The sequence below is a fragment of the Calidris pugnax genome, unplaced genomic scaffold (genome assembly GCF_001431845.1).
Source record: "Calidris pugnax isolate Ruff unplaced genomic scaffold, ASM143184v1 scaffold20, whole genome shotgun sequence".
In the NCBI taxonomy this organism is placed as follows: Eukaryota; Metazoa; Chordata; class Aves; order Charadriiformes; family Scolopacidae; genus Calidris; species Calidris pugnax.
The window spans coordinates 23500156-23523309 of NW_015094510.1; the positions used below are offsets into that span (position 1 = coordinate 23500156).

At 36.8% G+C, this 23154-nt stretch overlaps 1 protein-coding gene across 6 annotated transcripts in view; it reads right to left on the reverse strand.

The window, feature by feature from the left end:
* PAN3 (PAN3 poly(A) specific ribonuclease subunit) overlaps window positions 1-23154 on the reverse strand; it is a 78096-nt gene that overhangs the window by 21623 nt on the left and 33319 nt on the right. For all 6 annotated transcript variants that reach the window (XM_014965953.1, XM_014965951.1, XM_014965952.1 and 3 more), the window contains 7 exons: window positions 16954-17104; window positions 6783-7030; window positions 6127-6231; window positions 5424-5481; window positions 4157-4318; window positions 3878-3994; window positions 3680-3781 (listed from right to left, as the gene is read on the reverse strand). In XM_014965953.1, coding sequence (XP_014821439.1) covers window positions 3680-3781; window positions 3878-3994; window positions 4157-4318; window positions 5424-5481; window positions 6127-6231; window positions 6783-7030; window positions 16954-17104 — 943 coding nt within the window. The remainder of the gene's footprint in view (window positions 1-3679; window positions 3782-3877; window positions 3995-4156; window positions 4319-5423; window positions 5482-6126; window positions 6232-6782; window positions 7031-16953; window positions 17105-23154) is intronic.

Sequence of the window (23154 nt, forward strand, 5' to 3'; positions counted from 1 at the left end):
CCCCCCCCCCCCCCCAATTCCTTCCAAAGTAGTTCTGTAACAGGGTCTGTAAAAAACAGCAAAAAGCAAAAACGCAAGAATGACCACACTGACACCAGTGACATGCAAGACAGCTATGTAAACCATAATCCTCATCTTTTAACTGTCAAAGTCTCGTGTTGCCAACTGGAGTGTTCAACATAAATAAGGTTGCATACCTGAAATCAAATTCTCTGAGTTCACTGATCAGGTTCACAGTGTTGTGCCTCCTAAAACCTTTAAAAGCAATTGTACTAATCTGGGCCTCATGCTGCAGAGTACCCAACTTCCATCCATTCCCCTGCTTCTCTTGGGAGTCTCCTCTAGGCAGGCAGACGGCCAAGAAACTCTGTGAGGGGATGGAGAAAGGATCCGTGAAGGCAGGCAATTCTGAGAAATCAAGTTATAGGTATGCAATCTTATTTTTCTCTCTTAAATTGCTCCTTCTACTGACGACCAGGATAGAGAGCAGCAATTACCAAAAAAAAAAAGGCCAAAGTAAAGATGTGCAGATATGGCAACATTAAGGAATTTCAGGTGATTATTTTTTTTCTAATTTATTTAATAAAAGGACAAAAAGAGCAGGTAATAAGAAGTGCCACGGGCAGGAGAGAGTTATCTTTCTTACATATCTGCAAGTTCATTTTAATTAAATACTACTTTGGGTTCGCTGAAGAGAAATTGATGTCATATTTCCAGTTTCAAAGACCATCCCTGCCTACAGAAGGCAGTTTTAAGTCAAGTAAATGGTCCAGATAACCCATTAGCCTGTTTCAATACATACACTAAAATCAGGACACTAGCTTGCAATAGATACCTGAGTGTATAAACAAACAGAATACTGCAGTAGCCTCTGATGATTTGCAGCTCAGAGAACTCCTGAGCTAGATAAAGTGTCTTTGCAGGTAACAGTCCTCAAGTATTTCTCCTTCATGAGTAAGCCCACTTTCCCCATAAACCCAGGCAAGTGTCCACAATAATCTGTGACAAACATCCATGGCTAAATTATCTTTAGACGGGTTTTGAATTTGCTACCTGCATAGTTTCATTTGTCAGTCCGTAGTTCTAGGCTGGAAGAAATGGGAAAATATCGTTGCTTATTCATTTTTAATTTATCCCTGATGATTTTTCTGACACCTACCATATTCTAGTCATTTTTAACCCCATCACACCCCTGTCCAATTTTAAGAGCGTGAAAAGCACTATTCCACTTTGCTGTTCTTCATACAGAAGTTGTTCCATGCCTTTGATTATCGCTGTCTCTTTTTCTCAACCTCATTGTTGTTCTAAACCTTGAAAATGTGTAACTACACAACTACAGATCTGAGTCTGTGATACACCCACATCTTGAATACAATGTCTTCTGTTTCCTTGTTTACTCTTTTCTTAGTACTCTGCAACAATCTATTTCCTATTTGCTGCTATTAAGCAAGAGGACAATATTTTCCATAATCTGCTTAACTATAGCCCCAGATCTATTATTGAGTGGTAACAGCCACAACAGAGGCCATCATTTTATGTTTAAAGTTATGTTTTCCCTCAATCACATCAGTTTATGTTGCACCACCTGGTAGATTATTGCCAAGAGTCTCAATCTTATAAGATCCTTCTGCAATCCATCACAACTTTGTTTTTAACAATCCAAATAATTTGATATTATCAGCAAGCTTTGGCAGACCATTATTTATCTTCTGTGCAAATAAGTGAATGTGCTAAGAAATACAATGCCCAGCACATATTCTTGTGAGACTTCATCAGTGATTGAAAAATTGAAAAATCAACTGTTCCGTCTTTCTTTCTTATCCTCTAACTAGTTATTAACCTAACCGAGGACCTTCTCTTATCTCACGGTTCACTTTGATGGACTTCATTGAAAATCCAAGATCTTATCTACGGGATCTTCCTTCAAAGAACTTTAATAGATTAATAAGACATGAGTGCCCTTTATATGAGCAAAACTTAGTTTTTCTCCAGTGTGACAAAAGAACATGTCCCAAAGAAATTTATTGTACCTTCTATTATTTTATCTAGAATATACATCATTCTGCTACAATACTCTAGAGAAGTATAAAAACATAACAAGAATTGATTTACATGGAAATTGAAAACCACAGATGAGAGACACTCAGAAGCCTAGTGCTGCACGTAACAGTCATTAACCTGGCAGTAGGTGTTACAGGTTTATCCTACCAAATTAGTTTCACATCAGACTCCCTGAATTTATAATGGCATTCTTTGACTTGCCATGGGATACAATAAATTAGTCTAGGGTTTCCTCTGAGATTATCACCAAATCCAGTGGCAGAGCTTGAGTTCCAACCTCACTTATACCGGTCAGGTCAGTGCAAAGCCAGTGGGAATTATTCAGTATATAAGGGATCTACAGACTTCTGAAAATATTCACACACTACCAATCCATTATACTCTTACCTATCAGACAGCCAAGTGAAGTTTTCCATGTCAACCTTAGAAACAGATTGAATTCACAGCTAAAGACTCTAATTGCAAAAGGCATAAGCAAGAAGAAACCTTATCGTGGTAGCCTAAGGACATTTAGGAAACTAAACTAAACAAGGCCAGGTCATAGTTGTCTGGTCACACCTGGATCTGCGTGACCATCTGCATGAGTGGTCTAGATCACGCCTTAGCTGCTGGATCTAATTTCAGGGTTGGTCCTGCATCGATCAAGAAGCTGAGCCAAGGGCTCCAAGGATACCTTCCTACCCTAAGTCTTTCTGTGACTCCATTGAGCTGCGAGCATCTCTCTTTCTCAGCATGTTACTGGGCTCTACTAATGGCTTTGGCCTGTTGTGTTCCAGACAACCCCTGGATGCAGTCTGTGGGACTACGTGGGTCATGAACCGGTTCTGATAAGGCAGCATGATTGCCAGTATACTGTTTTGGAGGCAAAGTAGCTTTAGCCATATGGATATGAGCTCTGCTGGGAGACTTGCTGAGCCACAGACCATGCTGTGACAGATTTTATTCACAAATGTACATGTAGTTTTAGTGACTCCTTTGAAATCATAGTATCTGAAAAAAAAACAAACTTACAATGTGAAGTTTGTGTCTGAAAAGAATATATGTTACAGGGATTTTGTAAGCCATTTCTTGTCTTAACTAGTACTTCACATTTCAAAATGTTAAATAAAACACTGTCTAATTAGTCCTCATAATACTTTATGAGGAAAAAAAAAAAATCACAAGTGGAGGGCATTTGAAGAGAAAGCACCAAATTGACACAGCATATGTGTTTTATGATTTTGGAAACGTCTCCAATAAGGTCTCTGTGACAGACCTACAATTGGGACCCCAGAGTTCTTGGCTCCCAATTAAAACTTACTTCCCTGTCAAAAAAATGTAACTCCCTTACAAACTGACACCAATTTTGCAAATTAGTCATGTTAAATGTGACCAGAAAAGTAAACTGTTCATTGTTAGACTAACTTTTAACTCTAGTGACACTTTTCTGTTATTAAAAAAAATACATTCAAAAATTTTACAGACAGAAAGTGGAGTTCTCTAATCCCAATCAATTTATGATATGACAGAACTTATTAGCTAAAAAATTAAGTTGGAAGACTATTTCTGACCAGCTATTTACTGTGTAAGTATTAGAAGTTGTTTACAGAAGTATTGTATGATAATGTACTTTCCTTACCCCATTTTCGTTTTGTGAAATAGGCATCAGCACTAGGGTCATTGAAGTGTCTGCTCATCATAGTCTCTCCACCAGCGTGAAAATCATATGCAAACACAAGAGCTTAAAAATAGAAACATGTGACAATTACTAACTCAAGCATATTTAGAAAAAAGTCTCAACACATCACAGTTGGAAAAAAAAAATCCAAAAACTTACAATGTTCTCCAAACGCTTTAGTGGTAAACACTTCACGCAAGGTTACTATATTTGAGTGCTGAATTTTTTTCCACATGTCAACCAATACCATGCACTTTGTGTTAACAAGACGAAAACCTAGAAAAGAACAAAACCCATGGTTTAAAAATGTAATGTTTTAGAGGAGAATTTTTTACTTTAACATTTCTTCAGAAACTACTGAAAAGCAACCAGACATTAACAATATGACTAGCATGCTTAGGAATGCAAGCCTTGTTGAGACAACTCAATTTTTCTCACCATGTATCCTCCGAAGGCAATATGGCAGATCATCTTTACTATTTACAGCTTTATAACATGACGTAATGTACCCAAAGTTGCTTGTTTTCTGTATCCGATTGGGCGGTGGCAGTGGTTCCAAAGGAAAGAGACTGTGGTAGCTGTCCACTTCTGCAGGAACCGCTACAATCAGTTTATACACAGAAACATATTAGGTGCCAGCTGACTTTGAGAAAATTATCACAGTAGCAGAGAAAATTAAAATGGCTGTCATTAATACATAAATTCTTTTTTAGGTGCATGTAAAGTTGAAATCCACTGGTTTTGCTTTAATATCAATACATAGGTTCCTGGAAAAGATTCCACAGAGCTAAAATGTTTTCAGAAAAACAGCTACACCAAGTAAAATCAACAGAATAGATGCAAAGTTCCATCCATTTGCCTTAAAAATTGACCCTTCTGAATGATGTTTCTTTGGTGTTTTTTTTCCTGCACAGATTCATAAATAAGCAGCAATTTCCATACAGACTTCATACCACTAAGAATCCTGTTTTCATCACAAAAAAGCAAATCTCAATCTTAAGTGTTTTAATGTACAAGTTTAGAAAACAGAGACAGCGGTGCTGAAGGTTAACAAATCAGATTAAGAGATTAAATTTGCAAGAAGATGGTACTTCATCTAGATTAGTAAAATAAACTGCTTTTTTATTTCACTGTATCATTAACATATTAAACACACATTTGAGAAGGATACTACAATCAAAAAAAGCTATCTGTTTAAATCAAGTTGAACACAGTCAATCGTAAATTCTCCAAAAGCCAAATTACAATGATTAGTATATGCTTCTCTTGCCTAACTACTAGTGGAAAGCTTTCTCTGGTATACCAGCCAATACACTTTAAAACAATCGCACTTGCTAGCTTATATATAGCCTTTGAAAATATATGCATCCTTTAAAGGAATACCTAATATGTACAAAGTAATACAACACTGTTCTCCATAAGATCTTATTGCCTTAAGGATTTTTCCTTTCCCAGCAATTTTAAGTACTCCCAACCACTAAAGAGTTTCAAAACAGAAGAAAAGTGCAGAAGAAAAAGAGAACAGAAGCAAGAAATAAAATTGATATTTCTGAAATCTGGTTATCCACAGGCTAGGCTGATGATCACAGCTTCAGAAAAGATTAAGAACAGGTGCTGGTTTTTGCAAGATGTTTTAATATTGCTGAATATGCATGGCTGCAGAACAACATGATCACAGTTTAGTTTTTAAGAAACACTTACTTACCAGGAATATCAGCCTGATCAATCTGGGCCATAGTTATTAAGTGTCTGTTGATCAGTTCCTGAAGAACAAGTTTTGGACATTATAATTCAGCTCATCATTTTTGGTAAGCGACACTGAACAAATGAACAGTACACTATTTTTGAAGTACCAGCTACTTGTACTAAAATAGGGAGTTGATGCAAGTGTCTGAGGTGGGGAGGATGACAGGGAGAAAACCACTAGCTTGAAAATGCTAATAACAATATATAAATTCTTGAAGTAAGGAGCTGCAGAAGACACACTAGCTAGAACGAGCAGACGTAACTACTACAGTAAAGCTGAAATAAATAACAGTCAGCCCTCAGAGAAGGGTTCATCAACTAACACCTCCATATATTTCAATTTTAGAGAAAGACTTTAGAACTGGATAGGATTACATCTTAAAGGAATGCTATATAAATGAAGTCACACACACAAAAACAATACATGAGAAGTAAGAATACTTAACTGAATCATGGCATGCAGATTAGATTGGAGGCACATATGTTGTAACGCGTCCCCACCCTCTGTTGTACTCCATCCACTACAGAACTTGATTTTTTTAAATTCTCCACAGGGAAAACTGACTGCATAGATTTTGAGTGGCTAATTCTCCTCTACTATTAGAAATTTTCTAGTTTTTGCTAAGGCATGTGATTTTCCTTTAAATTCTCTATCAGCTTACCTGTCTGAGCTCATCTGCCATGAAGAAGGAAGGTGCATTTGCTTTTGGCTGCATGTAAGCGACATGAGGTGCAGCTGGATGGTAAATGTGGTAGTTTGGAAATACCTGAAAGCAAAACATTTTAAGCAGTTTAAAATCCTTAATGATAAGGAAAACAAGGAGTTTTGTCACGCTTTTAGTTTGAACTACGAAGTCTTCATGCACAGTACATGTTACAAATAATGTCAGATACATTACAATTTCCTTATGCAATATTCACTACTAATGATTCCAAGGGGGGGTGTGTATGTAGGTACATAGTTATTTTAACATTTTTGTAAATGCCTTTTCCCCTCCACTGTAAGAGTTATTCAACCTATCATAAAAAACCCCAACAACCTGAATTTTTGATGTTTTCTCATTATATATGTATCCACTGAGACATACATAAAATGCTTTCTTTCTATTTCAGTATAAAAACAACCCCAAAAAGTCTACATAGAGGTACCAGAAAAATACATTAAAAATTCTCTGATCCTAAATTTCAGTGATTTTGGAGAACAATTACAACAAATAAAACAGAATAAAGGTTTCAGAGAATTAAGAATAATCTCTGTAGTACCAACCAATTTGGCATTTGGAACCTTCGCACACTTTTGTATCGAAAGCAAACCTACCATTCCTGTGACAGGTGCTGGAGTTGTATCAGTGTAGAAGTACGTTGTTCCACCCACTGTTTCCTTCTGGATCACCTGGCCAGTAGATGGAGGCTGAGAGACAGCACTAGCGACAGAAGCAGAGGCACTAGTAGGCACCATATAGTTTGCTGGGTTAGGAGTATGACTTCTTCTTCGAGGAGCAGGAGATGTATGAGGAGTTATTTTGGGGGAATGAAGAGGAGAAGATCCTGCTGACAGTGACATTCCTTAAAGAAACACAAGAAGATATTCTTGATTAAATCTGTCATCCCCCCCAAAAAATTAGCAATTTGAAAAAAAAGAAAGACCAGCCTTCACTACCAATAATATTCTGAGCAGGTGAGATACTTAAGGGTTGCTACATCTATATGAAGAGTTAAAAGGTAAAACATTAAGAGCAAGACTGAACAGACATTTTCCCAAAAAATCTTTGCTTAGTTCAGAGAGAAAGGGCTTGTGAACTTATGATCTATGCATGAAGAACTGGAATGAAAGACATAGAATTAGCAGAAAGTGTGGGACAAAACCAATTAACGCTGTGTCTAGAACAGAGTTTACTAAATAGCAAAAAGATAAAATATAACAATCATAGAATTGTTTTGGTTGGAAGAGACCTTTAAGATCACCAAGTCCAACCGTTACCCTAGCACTGCCAAATTACCACTAACCCATGTCCCTCAGCACTACATCTACACATCTGTTAAATACTTCCGGGAATGCCAACTCCATCACTTCCCTGTGCAGCCTGTTCCAGTGCCTGACAATCCTTTCAGTGAAGAATTTATTCTTAATATCATCCTAAACCTCCCCTGGCACAACTTGAGGCCATTTTCTCTTGTTCTATCATATGTTATTTGGGAGAAGAGACCGATACCCACCTCTCTACACCTCTCCTTTCAGGTAGTTGTAGAGAGCAATAAGGTCTCCCCTCAGCCTCCTTTTCTCCAAGCTAAACAGCTCCAGTTCCCTCAGCCGCTCCTCATAAGACTTGTTCTCCAGACCCTTCACCAGCTTCATTGCCCTTCTCTGGACACACTCCAGCACCTCAACAACTTGCAGTGGGGGGCCCAAAACTGGACACAGTACTGAAGGTGTGGCCTTACCAGTGCCGAGTACACTGGGACAATCACTCCCCTACTCCTGCTGGCCACACTGTTCCTGATACAGGCCAGGATGCTGTTGGTCTTCTTGGCCACACTGCTGGCTCATGTTCAGCGGACAGTCAACTAACACCCTCAGGTCCTTTTCTGCCAGGCAGCTCTCCAGCCACTCTTCCCTGAGGCTGTAGCACTGCATGGGGCTGTTGTGACCCAAGTGCAGGACTTGGCCTTGTTGAACCTCATCCCATTGGCCTCGGCCAATCCAGCCAGCCTGCCCAGATCCCTCTGCAAAGCCTTTCTACCCTCAAGCAGTTCGACACTTGCACCCAACTTGGTGTTGTCTGTGAACTTGCTCATTCCCCTCATCCAGGTTGTTGATAACAATATTAAACAGAACTGGCCCTGATATTGAGACTTGGGGAACACCACCTGTGGCTGGTTGCCAACTGGATTTAACTCCATTCATTGCAACTCACTGGGCTTGGCCATCCAGTCAGTTTTTTACCCAGCAAAGAGTACGCCCATCAAAGCCACGGGCAGCCAGTTTCTCCAGGAGAATGCTGTGGGAAACCATATCAAAGGCTTTACCAAAGTCTAGGTAGATAACATCCACAGCCTTCCCCTCGTCCACTAAGAGGGTAGAAAGTGGCTTGGTCAGTAGATCCACCAGCTCCCTCAGTACCCTTGGGTGGACCCCACCTCACCCCATAGACTTCTGTGCATCTAAGTGGTGTAGCACCTCGCCAACCACTTCCTCTTGGAGTATGGGGAGGTTCATTCTGCTCCCCATCTCTGTTGCCCCTCGTCCACTAAGAGGGTAGAAAGTGGCTTGGTCAGTAGATCCACCAGCTCCCTCAGTACCCTTGGGTGGACCCCACCTCACCCCATAGACTTCTGTGCATCTAAGTGGTGTAGCACCTCGCCAACCACTTCCTCTTGGAGTATGGGGAGGTTCATTCTGCTCCCCATCTCTGTTGTCCAGCTCAGGGGGCTGGGTACCCAGAGAACCTGTCTTGCTATTAAAGACTGAGAGAAAGGTAGCATTAAGTACTTCAGCCTTTTCCTCATCCTTGGTCACTATGTTTCCCCTTGCATCCAATAAAGGATGGAGATGGGCTTCGGCCCTTCTCATTTTCTCCCTGCGTAGCCTCATGAAATCTTTGTAGTTTTCCTGAGTGGCCTGGCCCTTCTTCCATAGGCTGTAAACTTTCCTTTTCTTCCTGAGTTCCAGTCAAAGTTCGTGGTTTAGCCAGGCCAGTCTTCTTCCCCGCCAGCTTGTCTTAGAGCACATGGGGACAGCCAGCTCCTGCACCTTTAAGATTTCCTTCTTGAAGAATGTTCAGCCTTCCCAGACTCCTTTGCCCTTCAGGACTGCCTCCCAAGGGACTCTGTCATCCAATCTCCTAAACCGGTCAAAGTCTGTCCTCTGGAATTCCAAGATGGCAGCTCTACTAACCCTCCTTCCTTACTTTCTAAGAACTGAAAACTCTACAAATTTCATGATCACTATACTCAACATAGCCTCCAACCTTCCCACTTCACATCACCCCCAAGTCCTTTTCTGTTAATTTAATGACTACATAAGTGAATGTTGATGTAACAGTTACATGAGCAGTCCATGGAGTTTGCCAAGCTGTAACTCACTTCACCTAATTATGCGTGTACCCGTTACTAGAACCAACTCCACAGCTATGAATGAGTATTAGAGTTAGATCTCCAGTAACTACAGCACACAAATAAGCTATATCAATATGCTACTTTTAATAATCTCAAGGGAGAAATTATCTATTTTCCTATAATTGTTTTCAAATTTATTTAAAATTGTTTCATTGACTGGTGTTCACCCTCAACACTAGACGGACAACTTAACTGAAACTCAAGAAGCTCAGCTCCTAAACAAAGTGCACCAGCAGGGAAAAACAGGGGCAACTTTTTTTGCACACACACTTTTTATTTATTAAAACCTAGTTTAGTTACTTCAAGAGTCATTGTACACAGAAATCTCAGATATGCTAACTTATAAAAATTTAGATGTCACAGAAACCTTCCAGGGTGAGGAAGAGACTATCCTTCAGAAAACTCCTGGTATTATGGGAAGATTCTAGTTATTCAGGTTAATACAAAGGAGATAATCTATGAAACATACTGTTGCTCAGTTCAGATTGGGACATATTTTCTCTTCTTTAACAGTCAGAATTATATTAGTCATACTAAATCCGTTTTTTTGAAAGGATATAAGATACACCACTTTTACATTTAATGCCCAATGGACAGCTGAGAATTCTTATCTAATTGAGAATTCAGTTAGCACTCAGACATTTGCTTACATTACTTCCATTTATAAACTCTGGTAACTACAGCTTATAAACAGAAGTAATTTAAAGCAAGTATCTAAGCAATAAAAAAAAAGAGCAACTTTTTCCACATACACACTTTTTTGTTAGCAAAAGCCAGTTTAGTTACTTCAATCAGGAGTTACTGTATGCAGAGTTCTCACTATGCATCATCGGTAAAGTGTAGGAGTGTTTTTACACTCGTGTCTTGTATCTGCAGAAGTCACATTCCTCCTACATTTATTTTTTTTATTTTTTTAAACAAACCACAAAAGAGAACAGCAATTTTTGTATTAACAGGAGTTGAGGAAAAAATATTTTGTAGCTGTATCATCCTAATAATATTAACAGAATGTTTTTACTCTTTCACTTAGCCTGAATTGTGTATTTTTTTTACATCTCAAAAACTATGTGTGCTAATTCAGCACAATTATTTCTTTTGTGCTTGAAAAGTGAATAGTTCCAGCAAAACAAACAAGATTTTTTAATGTAAACCATAAGAAAATCTTACACCTTCCTCTTCAGTCATTTATTCTTTTTATAAAATATAAAAATATGAAGTCTACACTGTTCTGGGCCAGAACTTTTCTTTATATTAATACATATACATGTGTGTGCACGCACATCTTATAGACAAGCAATATTGTGGAATTACTGCTTGCTGATTAGTCTATTACCTTAATAAAATGTGAATTATATAATAGGCACTTCTGAATGTTTAATTTTTAAAATACTTCTGAATGTAACGTAATTAGTCTCCTAAAAAATTGTTTACAAATCAACTGCATGACAATAAATGTTACATGTTGTGAAAGAAGCAGTTCACACTGCAAAAGAAAGCTTCCATTGAGGTAAAAGTTGCTTTGAGTGACTGAGTAACACTTAAATATTTCAACAGATACTGTATAGATGGTTACATTTTTAACAAAAGACTAAAACATGAATGCATTCTTAATCCACTGTGCGAAAAGAGCAATTTCAAATGAAATAATATATTACTATTAAATTTGAAGGATGGCTAATTAAAATGGCCATAAAATTGAAGCAGCCCTACAATTTGTGTCTATGATGTTCAAGCGATTCTCTTCATCTAGGGAAAGTTATTGACATGTCTTTTTCACTCTACTCCAATAAAACATAATATTAACTGGTCTTTACAAGCACGCAATCTCTACCTGGATAGAAATAACCAAATTCAAGAAACTTTTTCTTTTTTTACAATAAAACACTCAACTGTAGGAACTAGGAAAAAACCCAGCAGCCTTCACATACACTAATGAAAAATTAACTGAACACTTCTCTATTTTAAAATAAAAACTGTATACGTACAAGTTACAGTACACTGTAAATCATGGCTTAAAAATGAAAGTGATGGTTGCAACCTTGCTAAAATGATATTGCAACCTTCTACTGAAACTTTCTCGGAAAAAAAATTAGATTTATCACTAATGGTTCTTACTGATACAGTTCCAAACAATTTCTACTGTAAGATTTACTTTTTAAAAAATTTATTCCTGCCAAAGAATAGTTACAAATATAAATCCTTGATGTCTTTGCTTGGGCATTAATGCCAGATTAAAAGCAAAGGAAGATATTCAGAGTAACACCAATCCTTTCAAACGTCCTTCCAGTCTCAGTCAGGTCTGAATTTGGAAGGACATTGAGAGCTCAGTGAAAATCATCTATCTGGTGGGCAGAACATATGGGCTTCTCATTTACCAATATATATAATGTAAGTCTAGATATGGAAAAAGTTTGACTACAGTCAAACAGTGGGTACCAATAGGCTGAGGCAGCAAATACTGAAGGTGATAGATTCTTTTGAGAGACTTGTATTAAATTCTTCTGAATCTAAGTAAATATTAGAAGTCAAATATCACATAAAAAAGGAAAAAACTTTCGAATACAGTGAAAATGATTGAAGATGTCACCAACTTCATTAGTATTTCAATCAGTTAAAACCTTACAAGTATTAATATTTAACCACAACAAAATAGAATTAAGAGGAAAATAAAGAAAAATGGCTATATTAAAAAGGTGAACATATATTCCTACTGACTCATACTGAAGGAAAAAGATCATACTGAACATATGATGGTAACAATGTTATGAATATGGAACCACCCCTCATAGAATTAGACAAGCTTTTTTCTAGCTGTTTATATAAACATATATCCACTTTAAGGCTTAATAAAAAAATGAGATTTGAATAATCTTTTTACAATTTATTTATATATATAAACATTATTATAAATTTATATAAATATCTATAAAATGGGAAGAGGGGTGTCAAGATCACTGGTATGAGACAGAGAGAGCTCTCATTTTAAGCTTTCCCTTTAAGACTTGAGCACTTCCCTGCATTAAAATTCAAATGCCAACAGGAGTACTAAGACAAACACAAAAAAGCCCACTTCAAATTGTCTTTCCTAAACTTATCTACTAGCAAAGGTGGCTCCCCATTCCTCGTCTCTGTGAATTTTAATACCCTCCATGAAGAGGTCAAATACTATCTTGAAAGGTAAACTGAAAGGAGAAAGGGCTTCTTTCACTTCACAATTATTTACTTCTAAAAAAAGGTGTCATGGCATGACACCAACACAGAACTGCTTGCAGGATTTGAATGTCTTTTCACAACATTCACAGTGACTGTACAGACTACCTACACATACCTGGAACACCTGCTGTTATTCTCATTTTAGGTAGAGAGAAAGATCATATTTAAATATCCCTCTTCATTGTCATATTTTCACTTCTTGCATTGTTTTTTACTTTTGAAGTCTCATTGTGACTGAGGAAAGGGAAGTGGTAGACTTTGAAATTCAAGACAGCGCCCAAAGGTATTTTATAAGATCAACACTTCTAATAAAGCTTTGTAGCACGTAATGCATTTGAATTAAAAGCTAAGTTGTATTTTGAATGTGAGAATTCATACAGATAAACACGATCAAAAAAGGGCATCAATCATGAACTTTCATTAAGGACTCAGTGTCTACAGTTTTTGCCTACAGTTTTTGGATTCAGTAAGAGTTTACAACTTAGCAAAGCAGGATTTTATTAAGCTCATGTGTATGCAAGTCAGCTGGCCTACAACATTAATACTTTTAAAAAAATCTGCAAGTTTTGCATACAAATTTACTTACCTACAACCATATCCCTGTGCCTCTATGGCTTGTAACACATTCAGAGGTCAAAAATTAAGCATCTATTATTTTATCCCCTTAATGTTCTGTACTTTGGAGATACTTTAGGCTACTAGGTAAATTTTGGGGAATGACAAATCAAAATAAATAATAAAACCAGACTATTTCAAGAACTTAAAGCAGCATCCTTAAATTAATTAAATATTTCTTTTTATTACAAGCTTTCTATCAGGTCATCAGCATTGTAGCTGTGCATTTCCAAGTTAATTAAATCTACTTAATTGCCTAAACAACTTTAGAAGTCATCAGTTCCTCCTCCTCAATTTTATTTGGGAAAAAAAAAAAAACAACTAATTTTACAGTCCCTTTGACTTCTTCCTTTCTTGTATTCTTCCAGAACGACTGTGGAACTTCCTCCACAGAATGGCTGCACCACATTTGATGGTGTCAGGAGGTCAGAACGAGCTCTTCGGCTACTCAAACCACCTCAGCTGAAAGTGCTCTATTTCCAGCTGGGGTGATAAGCTCCAAGAATCATGTAACCCATCATAAATGGAGATGGGGCAACTAGGCACAAGCACATAACCTTCATGCTCCTGGCTCCTAAGCCTGCAGGTTCAGACTGGCAGCAGAAATGGGATCTCTTACATTCTGCATAAGGTCAGAGCCCGTCTTGGACTAAATATAGAAGCAACGGCAATTTGCTGTCGTTTCCATCGATGACGAAGGCATCACTCTTGAGCTATAACCCAGCCTAAGCAAATCCAAGCCAGACAGATTTTCTCTGCTGGGGGATATACATCTGTTTTCTCTCAAGTTTAACACAGCAATAATGTCCTATCACTTTGATGACATTCATTAATTTCTTTCATATGCTTTGTTACATATTTTAATGGCGATATTACTCTGAAGCCGCTACACAGAAGTGGATAAGCTGAGCCTGTTAGCAAAACTACTATTTGAAAATTGTCAACAACTCACTAAATTTCCCATACAAATTATAAACAGCATGTGTTTGCTAGAAAGGGAATAGAAGGAGCAAAATCTTTCTCCAACTATTTGCATAAGTCACATTTTATCTCACTATGTTTTCATATTGTATTAAAGGCTACTGAGATGAAAACTGACTCTATTGAAATTATGCTAGAAAGCACTTATCTAAGTAAATACACATAAAAGTCGGAGTAAACTTCATGTCAGGTGTGGAGACAACAAGTTTAATACTAAAGTATGGTCGGTTTCAGTTATCATTTTTTTCCAGTACTGCTGATAAGACAAGCAGAACAAATTTTTTCCACGGACGACCAATTTTGTGAACAGTTATCTATGAAATACTAGATGTCAAAAGCGGTTTTGATTTACACCTACCTTTAGGGATATCTCAGAAATTAGAGATGTAAAAGAACTTAAGTTTTTTCCAAAATCAAAGGATCCTTCTCATCATTTACCTGTTTTGTTATGGGTGAACTAGACTATGGAACTTTTAGCAAATTATTCCTACTATGTTTCCTTATTTCTTATGAAATATTGATTTCCTCCAGTTTCTTTTGTAAGCTACTATAAGCAATCTTAATCTCATGCAAATGTTTAAATTTTACATACATTTCCTGAAAGTTATTCTACTGGAGAATACATAGCATTTAACTGGAAATAGACTTATCTTTATTTAAAGGAAAAATCTTATTAACTCTTTATCTGGGTTTCATTTGAATTTTTTTCATCTGTTGAAAGCTAACGGATCCTAACAACAATTTTTAATGACAATTTCATAACATACTTAAATCTTTTTTTTTTTTTATATTCTGTTATCCGGTATGGCCTAAATGGTCAAGTTTCCCCACACATAAATACTGCTTTCTTATTGGAGAACCTATTTGTGTGGAAAGAGCACCTCCTAACTCACCTTGAGGTAACAGAAGTTTTTGTGGCTGTATACTACTGACAGCTAAACCATGTAAATAAAAATAAATGTCTATGAGTATTATTTACACAAGACATTTAGGTTCAGAAATTTCTGCACTCAGTATAGAGAAAGAAGCTTCTAGAGAAATTAAGAGCACCCAATCCAGATCCCTACTCTGAACTATATTCTCTTTTTAATTACACAGGAAGAGCAGGGAAACAAGATAACTTTGCCTAATGTTCTCTCTTGTGAACATTCCCCCATCCCTCTCATCCATACACAGTAATATTGGAACCTAGACAGTTTTCAGCATTGGCATCTATATTTCTAGGAGCTCAAGTTGTTGTACGAACTTCTTTCATCAACAGTGTTACTTATCCTTTCAAGTATTACTTACAGATAGTAAAGAAATTGGACTGTGAAGGATCCCTCTGAGATCCCACTGGACACTTTCCAAAAGTAGATCATTTTACTGTATTCTATTTACTCCTTTATACACTTTTCAATCCAGGTGACAAGGCTGAGAGGCATATAAACACAACAGTTTTCCAATAAGACTGTACAGTACAATACAGTATGAAGCAGACACAGTACTGCAACATGTTCATTTGGTCAGCAGAAGCAGCAATTGCTTTTCTAGCCTGTTCTGATAGTTCTAACATGCGAGCTAAGTACTGGCTTTTTTCACATCGACACTGAGATTTATCCCCTGGCATCTGGAAAGGCTAAAGTTCAGTTTAACAGATGGTAATTGCCAATACTGGTTTAAAATCCTCAGTATTTACAATATTTTCCCCTCTGCCTTTTGGCAGCTACCTAGTGCTTCTTGTCCATTGCAAGAGATTGTCAAAGGTTTAAGTATGTATAGAAACTTGCTAAAGGATCTGCAATGTGTAATATCCAGATCTGTTGATTGCTATATCTTATAACTGTTTAATTTAATTTAAGAAAAAAACTATTAGAATTAAGCTAACTTTTAAAGGTCAGAAGTCCAAAAGATGCATGAAAAGCTTGAACTTTTTAAGTGTTAAAAAAAAAAGTCTTGTCACTCAGAATTGTATAACTGCATGGAACACATTTCACTAAGAGCCTTAACATCTTGAAAGTGAGATTACACATGACAGATACAATAACAATTAACACTACTTTGCAAAGTAAATTATTCTAGAATTAGATTTTCTTCTACTTTTTGTTTTTCATTGAGATTTTTAAGTCCTCATAGATACTCATTAACATTGAAAATAATTACTTCTACATCAACGTGTAGTAATCAAAGCACATATTCACTGTAGACTGCAATGCATTTCTAGACAAGGGGTAGTTCAAATCATCTTCAGGTACTGCTCTGGCAAGGACTGCACAGAGCACAGTATGTAATAACTCAGCACCCCTTTTTCCCCAAAAAGGGCAGAGTAAAAAAGGCTGGGTTAATTTCAGTGCTGTTGTGGCTGAATAAATTTCACAGTCTCCAGTACTATTTCCAAACTACTAGAAGATAATTCCCAAGTTCCTGCACTTTTATATGCTTGAAGATTGCCTTAAAATTAAGAGCTAAAGCAGGAGGTGGCTACATTTGTACCAAATAAATCTGATTACTATCTACACAGTGGTTTATGTTTATCATTAAGTTAAAAGAAGCAACTGTACTGCACATCATCACTCTCGACTTACCTGGTGCTAGCCCAGCAGTAGCAGGACTTCCCATGGAGGGGTGAGAGAACAAGGCTTGAGAGAAGGCAGACATACTTGACTGGGATACATTACTCAGCCTGGAGGTTGATCCTCCTTTAGGAATAAATTCACTTGCAGAAGGATTTGGTGTCTGTTTGAAAACAAACATAAATTAAATGTTTACTTTTAATGCGAAGAGATGGACAGTGCCTATTTGCTAGAAAATACTTCCTAGGCAAGCCTACCGAGCGCAGGGATATGCTTAAGTTACATACAGCTTGCTGACAAGAACAGCAGATACTGGAAGCTGGTCTGCACCAACAAATTTACACACATTTATAGCTTACGTCTGAAGTAGCACTAGCAAGCTTTCTATGTGAACAGCTGATGTATGAGTTCATACAAACACTTTGCAAAAGGCTTTCCATAAGCATTACGTTATAAAATTGGAGAACAGGTTTGACACTGAGAAAGTCTCACTACTGCTGTGCAGACTGTTCCCATGGCATTTCAGAGATCCACCTCACAGTAAGTAGCAGTTTAAGCAGTAAAAATGACTCCTACTAAAGAAGTCATCCCTGTCTCTCTTTCCAATAGGCCTATATGTTCCTTTTTCGCAAAGTTAACTTCTGTTTTAACTACCTATTCCATTTACGTAGCAACTTTAATAATGAGGTTTAATTTGTAACTACAAATAGAAATAGTAGCAGGGTGACCATCAAACATTAATCTTTATTAGCACATAAAACATGTCACACAATCAACTTTCAATTTCTATTAAAATCTATGCAGAGTTTTGTAGGTTTGAGGTGGGGTTTTGCTGGGTTTTCTTTGGTTTTGGGGTAGGAAGGGCTAGAAAAAGAAAATCCTAATTAGAGCTCAAAAGGCAAAAAAGTATTACTGGACAGCCAAATACAAAAGACATTAGTGGAAGAAAAAAAGAAATTAAGCAAAGAAATAAAAACAATTATTACATGGACACACTGAAAACTTGAAAATTATTAACTGTCAAAGTTAAGTTTATTAAGTAATCTTCAGAGTACCTCTCAAAAGTGTCTAAACAAAAGTAGTAAAATGAGAAAATAGTAACAGCTCCCAATTGATAAAGGACACTGTTAAGATAATTCATAATGTTTTTTTAAGCAAATTATATTGGATCACTTTGGTTTTAGTCAGTTCTAAAATGACTAAATAATCAAGTTAGTTAAATTCCCAATATTGATTTTTATCAGTATGAATAAAGTGGCATCAGAGAATTTGATAGTTTCAAATTAGAAAAGAAGTGTGATTACAAAACACTCATTTAGACAATGAAGTGTTTGAAATGTATCTTTTGTGTTGTTTTTAATATCTTTATTTGAATACTTAAGCCAAATATCATCGTATTAATTTTCAAAGCACTGAAAAAAGGATTCTAAAAGCTGTAAAATTAAAGAGGATGCTCAGGTTTAAAAGCAAACACTAAGAATTTTCCACCTTTAGATCACACAGTAAATTTTACCTGCTAATGACCTTATGACGGTCATTCTACGCATGCATGTGTCTGAATATACAAAGAATAACTATAACCAAATATGTAGACTGGTGAAGTAAAACACTTAGATTTACACAGGTAAAGAGTTCATAAGATTGTTCTAACTCTTCAATCACATTTAGTTAAGGAAAACTTGCTAATGTATGCACTAATGCACCAAAACAAATAGTAAGTTGCATTATCAAATTGTAATACTCTGGATTTATGTGAATTTTAGGTACAGGAATAAGTAAGAGAATTGTATTCCTCTAGATAAAATGTGGCATGCAACAATTCAGTGAAATCTGCACTGAAACTGAAAAAAATATTATAGAGGTCGTAAAGAGCCGAGTACAATTTGTCCAAATAGTGATACAGCTGAGAAGTCATCATCAGACAAAACTGGGAGAGCAAAGGACAGAAGTTGTAGCATTTTGCTAAAAACACATAATTTCAAAGAATTACATGAGATCCACATTTTTCCACTACTAAAACTGGCCACGACACATACACTGATCTACCACACCTAAATACCGTGTCAACTAGGCGACAAGGGCAGGGCACGGCATAAAATCCAAAGCATGCAAGTGGAGAGGACAGGCACCTTCGGCAAGATAACCTCAGCCTTTCCTGAAGTAACTGAGAGAATTCCCAAAATCCCATCCATACCATTCGGGCTAAACTCTTACCACTTTCACCAAGTGATGCAATCAGTGCCTGCAGAACAGTGATGCTTTTTATTTCTAAATGCATTTCTGCACGGTTCACAGACCGGTTTTGGTTTCTAAAAGTTACTTAAATATCCATCAATTTTAAAATGAGGCTACTTAAGAACTCCACTTTAACTGGTGGAAGTTTTAGTTTATCCAAGAGAAAGAGCCAAATCCAGGAACCTGATAGAGCAGTTTGGGTTTATACTGTAGAATCACGAACAGCAGTGGGTCAAGCCTGATGGAAATTCAGTTTTCATTCCATTTTTTGGTGTCACAATTCACAATCAAGATTTAAAACAAAGCTTGATAAGACTGTGTTGTTCCTACATAACTTCCATGAAAGCACTTTATATGAGTAAAGAGCTTTGATTTGCAGAGTTAGGCCGTTTCCTATAAAAGTCTGGTTTACTCCTCTGTAACGTTACAAACATGAAGTCGTAACCCAAGACTTTCCCCATTGGTAAAAAGGTGATTTACATTTTGGTTCCAATTTTAAAAGAGCTTTCCATATTCAAGTTGTTTTGCAAATACAGAAAACTCCACAGCCATCAGCCAGAATAAGCTCATTATAAACTACTAAAAATGTAGCAATTTGTGTTCAAAGATATTTAACACTTCATGAGAAAATTTGAAGCTTAAACCTTTGCCACATTTAAGTACTTTACATCTACGTGAAGTGGCAGCCCTTAAAATGCTTCCAAAAGAGTGTAAGTTTTCATCTGAAGTAAAACGCTGATTTTTCTACAGACATTTTGCTTCTAAGAAAACGATACGAAACATATCTCAAACACCTTCATAGTATGCAGACCAGAGTAAGTGATTAGATGAGACTAAATGAGGGAATGGAATATCACTGTTAGTTCTTTAATATTTATTATTTTCATTATTTTTTTTCCACATTTTGTAGACAATATTCTGCACCAATGCTCATACAAATATACCAAAATTAGGAAGTCACATTCTTAATGGCCCAAGATTCCAAAAGTTATGTCCCTGGTTTGGAAAAACATCCTACCTTCACTCCGGCAACTCATTATACAAAGAATAAATTCTAGGGTTAGTTTCACATTTGTATAAATGGTAAATGTGTAAAATCTGCCTAAAAGAGGACTGTGCTTTAAATCCTATTAGGGCATTATTACAGTTTTTCTGTTAGAATCTTATCAAACTTCCCCAATGAGGTTGAGTTAAAAAAAAAAATTAAATTTTTATAAGAATTAAAAGAATCTATCTCTAATTAAGGAAAAATTTTATTCTTTCTGTATTATTCTTAAATTTCCTAAAAGCACAGCTTTAAAACAAATTTCACTTAAATAGTCATTAATTTCTCTTCTCAGAGTACAGTAACTTCTTCATGTTAGGCTAAGGTTAAAATTTTAAATCTGAGTAAATCAGGATTAGTAAAAAAGGTAGAGAAAACAGGAAATTGAAGGCTTTTATTAAATGTGGGGAGTAATGAAAATGGAGATGCAAGAAATACTTAGAGGGCATGTAATGAATTATGCAATATTGTGATGTTAAAACCAAAAGCAGCGAACGCACTTTCTAAAGCCCAAACAAGAAACACATAGCATTCTCTGTGCTATGCAATGAATTGAAGACTATATTTTCAAATGCAAGAGTCCTATAAAAAGGCACATAAAAAAACCTCTCAAAACATTAATTAATACGTTTTCAACAAACAGCATTAAACAGAAAGTACAGCTTCGTCAGCTATCCTATATTTTTCTAGAAACCCACCTAAAGTAGCTTCCAACTCATGCATTGGCTAAAATTACTACCATTCCTTTTTCCTCTCAACCTGGCCAGTTTAAATCTCATCCCCCTTCTTCAAGGATATTCATAAAAATACTGTCAAACTAAAGCAGGGAAGCAACTTCCCTAGGCATTATCTGAATTAATACCGGCATCATTAATTCTTACCAGAATGATTCCATGAGGAAACTTCACCAAAATACCCTCTTTTCAGACTCTATCTCTGTGCTCTCTCAAAGAGAGAAAAACTGAAAAACCATTCAAGGCTCCTTAAAGCAAGGTGCAGATGAAAGTAAAGAGCAAGCCAAGGACCTCAGCTGGGAAGACCACACAGCCGCATACAGCATTACTGTATGTTGAGGAGTTGCACCTATCAACACATTTCCATAGTCCAGAAGTAAGTCCTGTTTCATCAACTGTTGATTTCAATACATACGCTTTTTTCCTCTCTGTGCTCCTCAGTGACACACTCCTAAGGCCCCGCACATTCATTCCTAAGTGAAAGTGCTGCATTCACTTATAAATGACTCCTCAAAGTACCACGGAGTACTGAAGGATACGGTAACACGGGGATGCACAAGTTATGGAGCCGTTGGAAGGTCATGCAGGGAGCCCTCAGGACTACTGGAAACCCCGCTTCTCCCCCTCATTTCCAGCTCAGCATCTCACAACACAGAGCTGCACAGCGGAGGCAGAGCCACCACCTCTTGCTTTGGTGGCTGCAACACTACTGCATTAGATCAGTCCTGGTCCCACATTCTATCAAAGCCAGCTACCTCAAGCAAAAAGTAGGCCAATTTCATTTCATTTTGGATGAATATGCTTCTGTACTTACCATGCTAAAAACAGGATACAAGCCTTTTTGTTCGCTTTTTATGTTCTCCTTCACCTCCAAATTCATGCTGATCTGTTCTGACATCCCAAATTGCATAATCTTGTAATGGTTGCAGAAAACCACCACGGAACTATACCCATGCTATAAAGTGGGGCAGTCCTCTACCAGTCTATTTTTGGCATAGTCTTCAGAATATCTCTCAGGAATCCAAAAACATGCAGAAGTGTTGCTTGGTTTTGTGTGTGGCTACTTTTTTGCTGGTTTGGGGACTTCTGTGGTGTTGTTTTTAAATAGACAGATGTGCCATATGAGGAGCTTCACTTTATGTAGAGAGCGTTCACTGCAACCCCTCCGCTTCCAGGATTCCTTGTTAACTATGACATCAGGGAAGGACACACTCTGTGATGCTGGAGTAGCCCAGCAGACACTGGAGGTCACTAAGGGCTTCAAAGCAAGTCTCTTCCCTCCTCCTATTGAATTCATACAACATGCTTCCTTATTGCAATTACCATGCCAAGCCATCACATCACCCATACAACATTATTGGCCGTATTACTCTACTATTCCTTTAGAAGAAATAGACACAATTTCATTAATACCCATAATTAATGGGTAATATTTGTTGGCTAAAGACTTCTCTTTTAAACCAGAACACAGGCTCAGACAAATAAAACTACTAGCAAAGTTGTTACATTTTAGCAAGTAGATCTCACTAAAAAGTAAACTTTTAAAGCCTCAGATTATTTCCTCATTTCTCTATCAAAATACTTCAAAGTACTGTAAAAACTATAAAGTTTGGAAAGTCCATGTTCTTGATGCAAAATTTTTGAAAAAAATCATCTATACGTATTATTTTTTTGTTCAAGAGAAAAAAAATCAGTTATTCATGGTGCTTAAGAACTGATCTGTATAACAAAAAATGTATCCCTATTATTTTAAGCAGAATCACCATTATAATATGTATCATGCAGTGGTGTAGCTCATGTAATGACCTAATGTAAGGTGGGACATGTTAGTGAAGAACAAACTTTTGGTTTGTTTCTTCTTCTTTTCTAATGCACAACCCAGAACATAACTCTCTCTGTGGACTCCACTTTGAATCACATAAGTGTAATGTGGCATTTAAAGTAAATAGATCCGGATTATAAATTCACAGCCATGCACAAGAAATATTTAGACTGTTTTACAATGCATGTTGTAAACTACTTGGCTTTTTAAAACAGCCATTTTTTGGACAAAAATTTCTAAATATTGCACCATGAAACAGTGTATTCTCACATCTTATACCATATTTTTGGAAGAGTGGAGATTCAAATAGAATCATAGAATGGTTAGAGTTGGAAGGGACCTTAAAGATCATCGAGTCCCAACCCCCCTGCCATGGG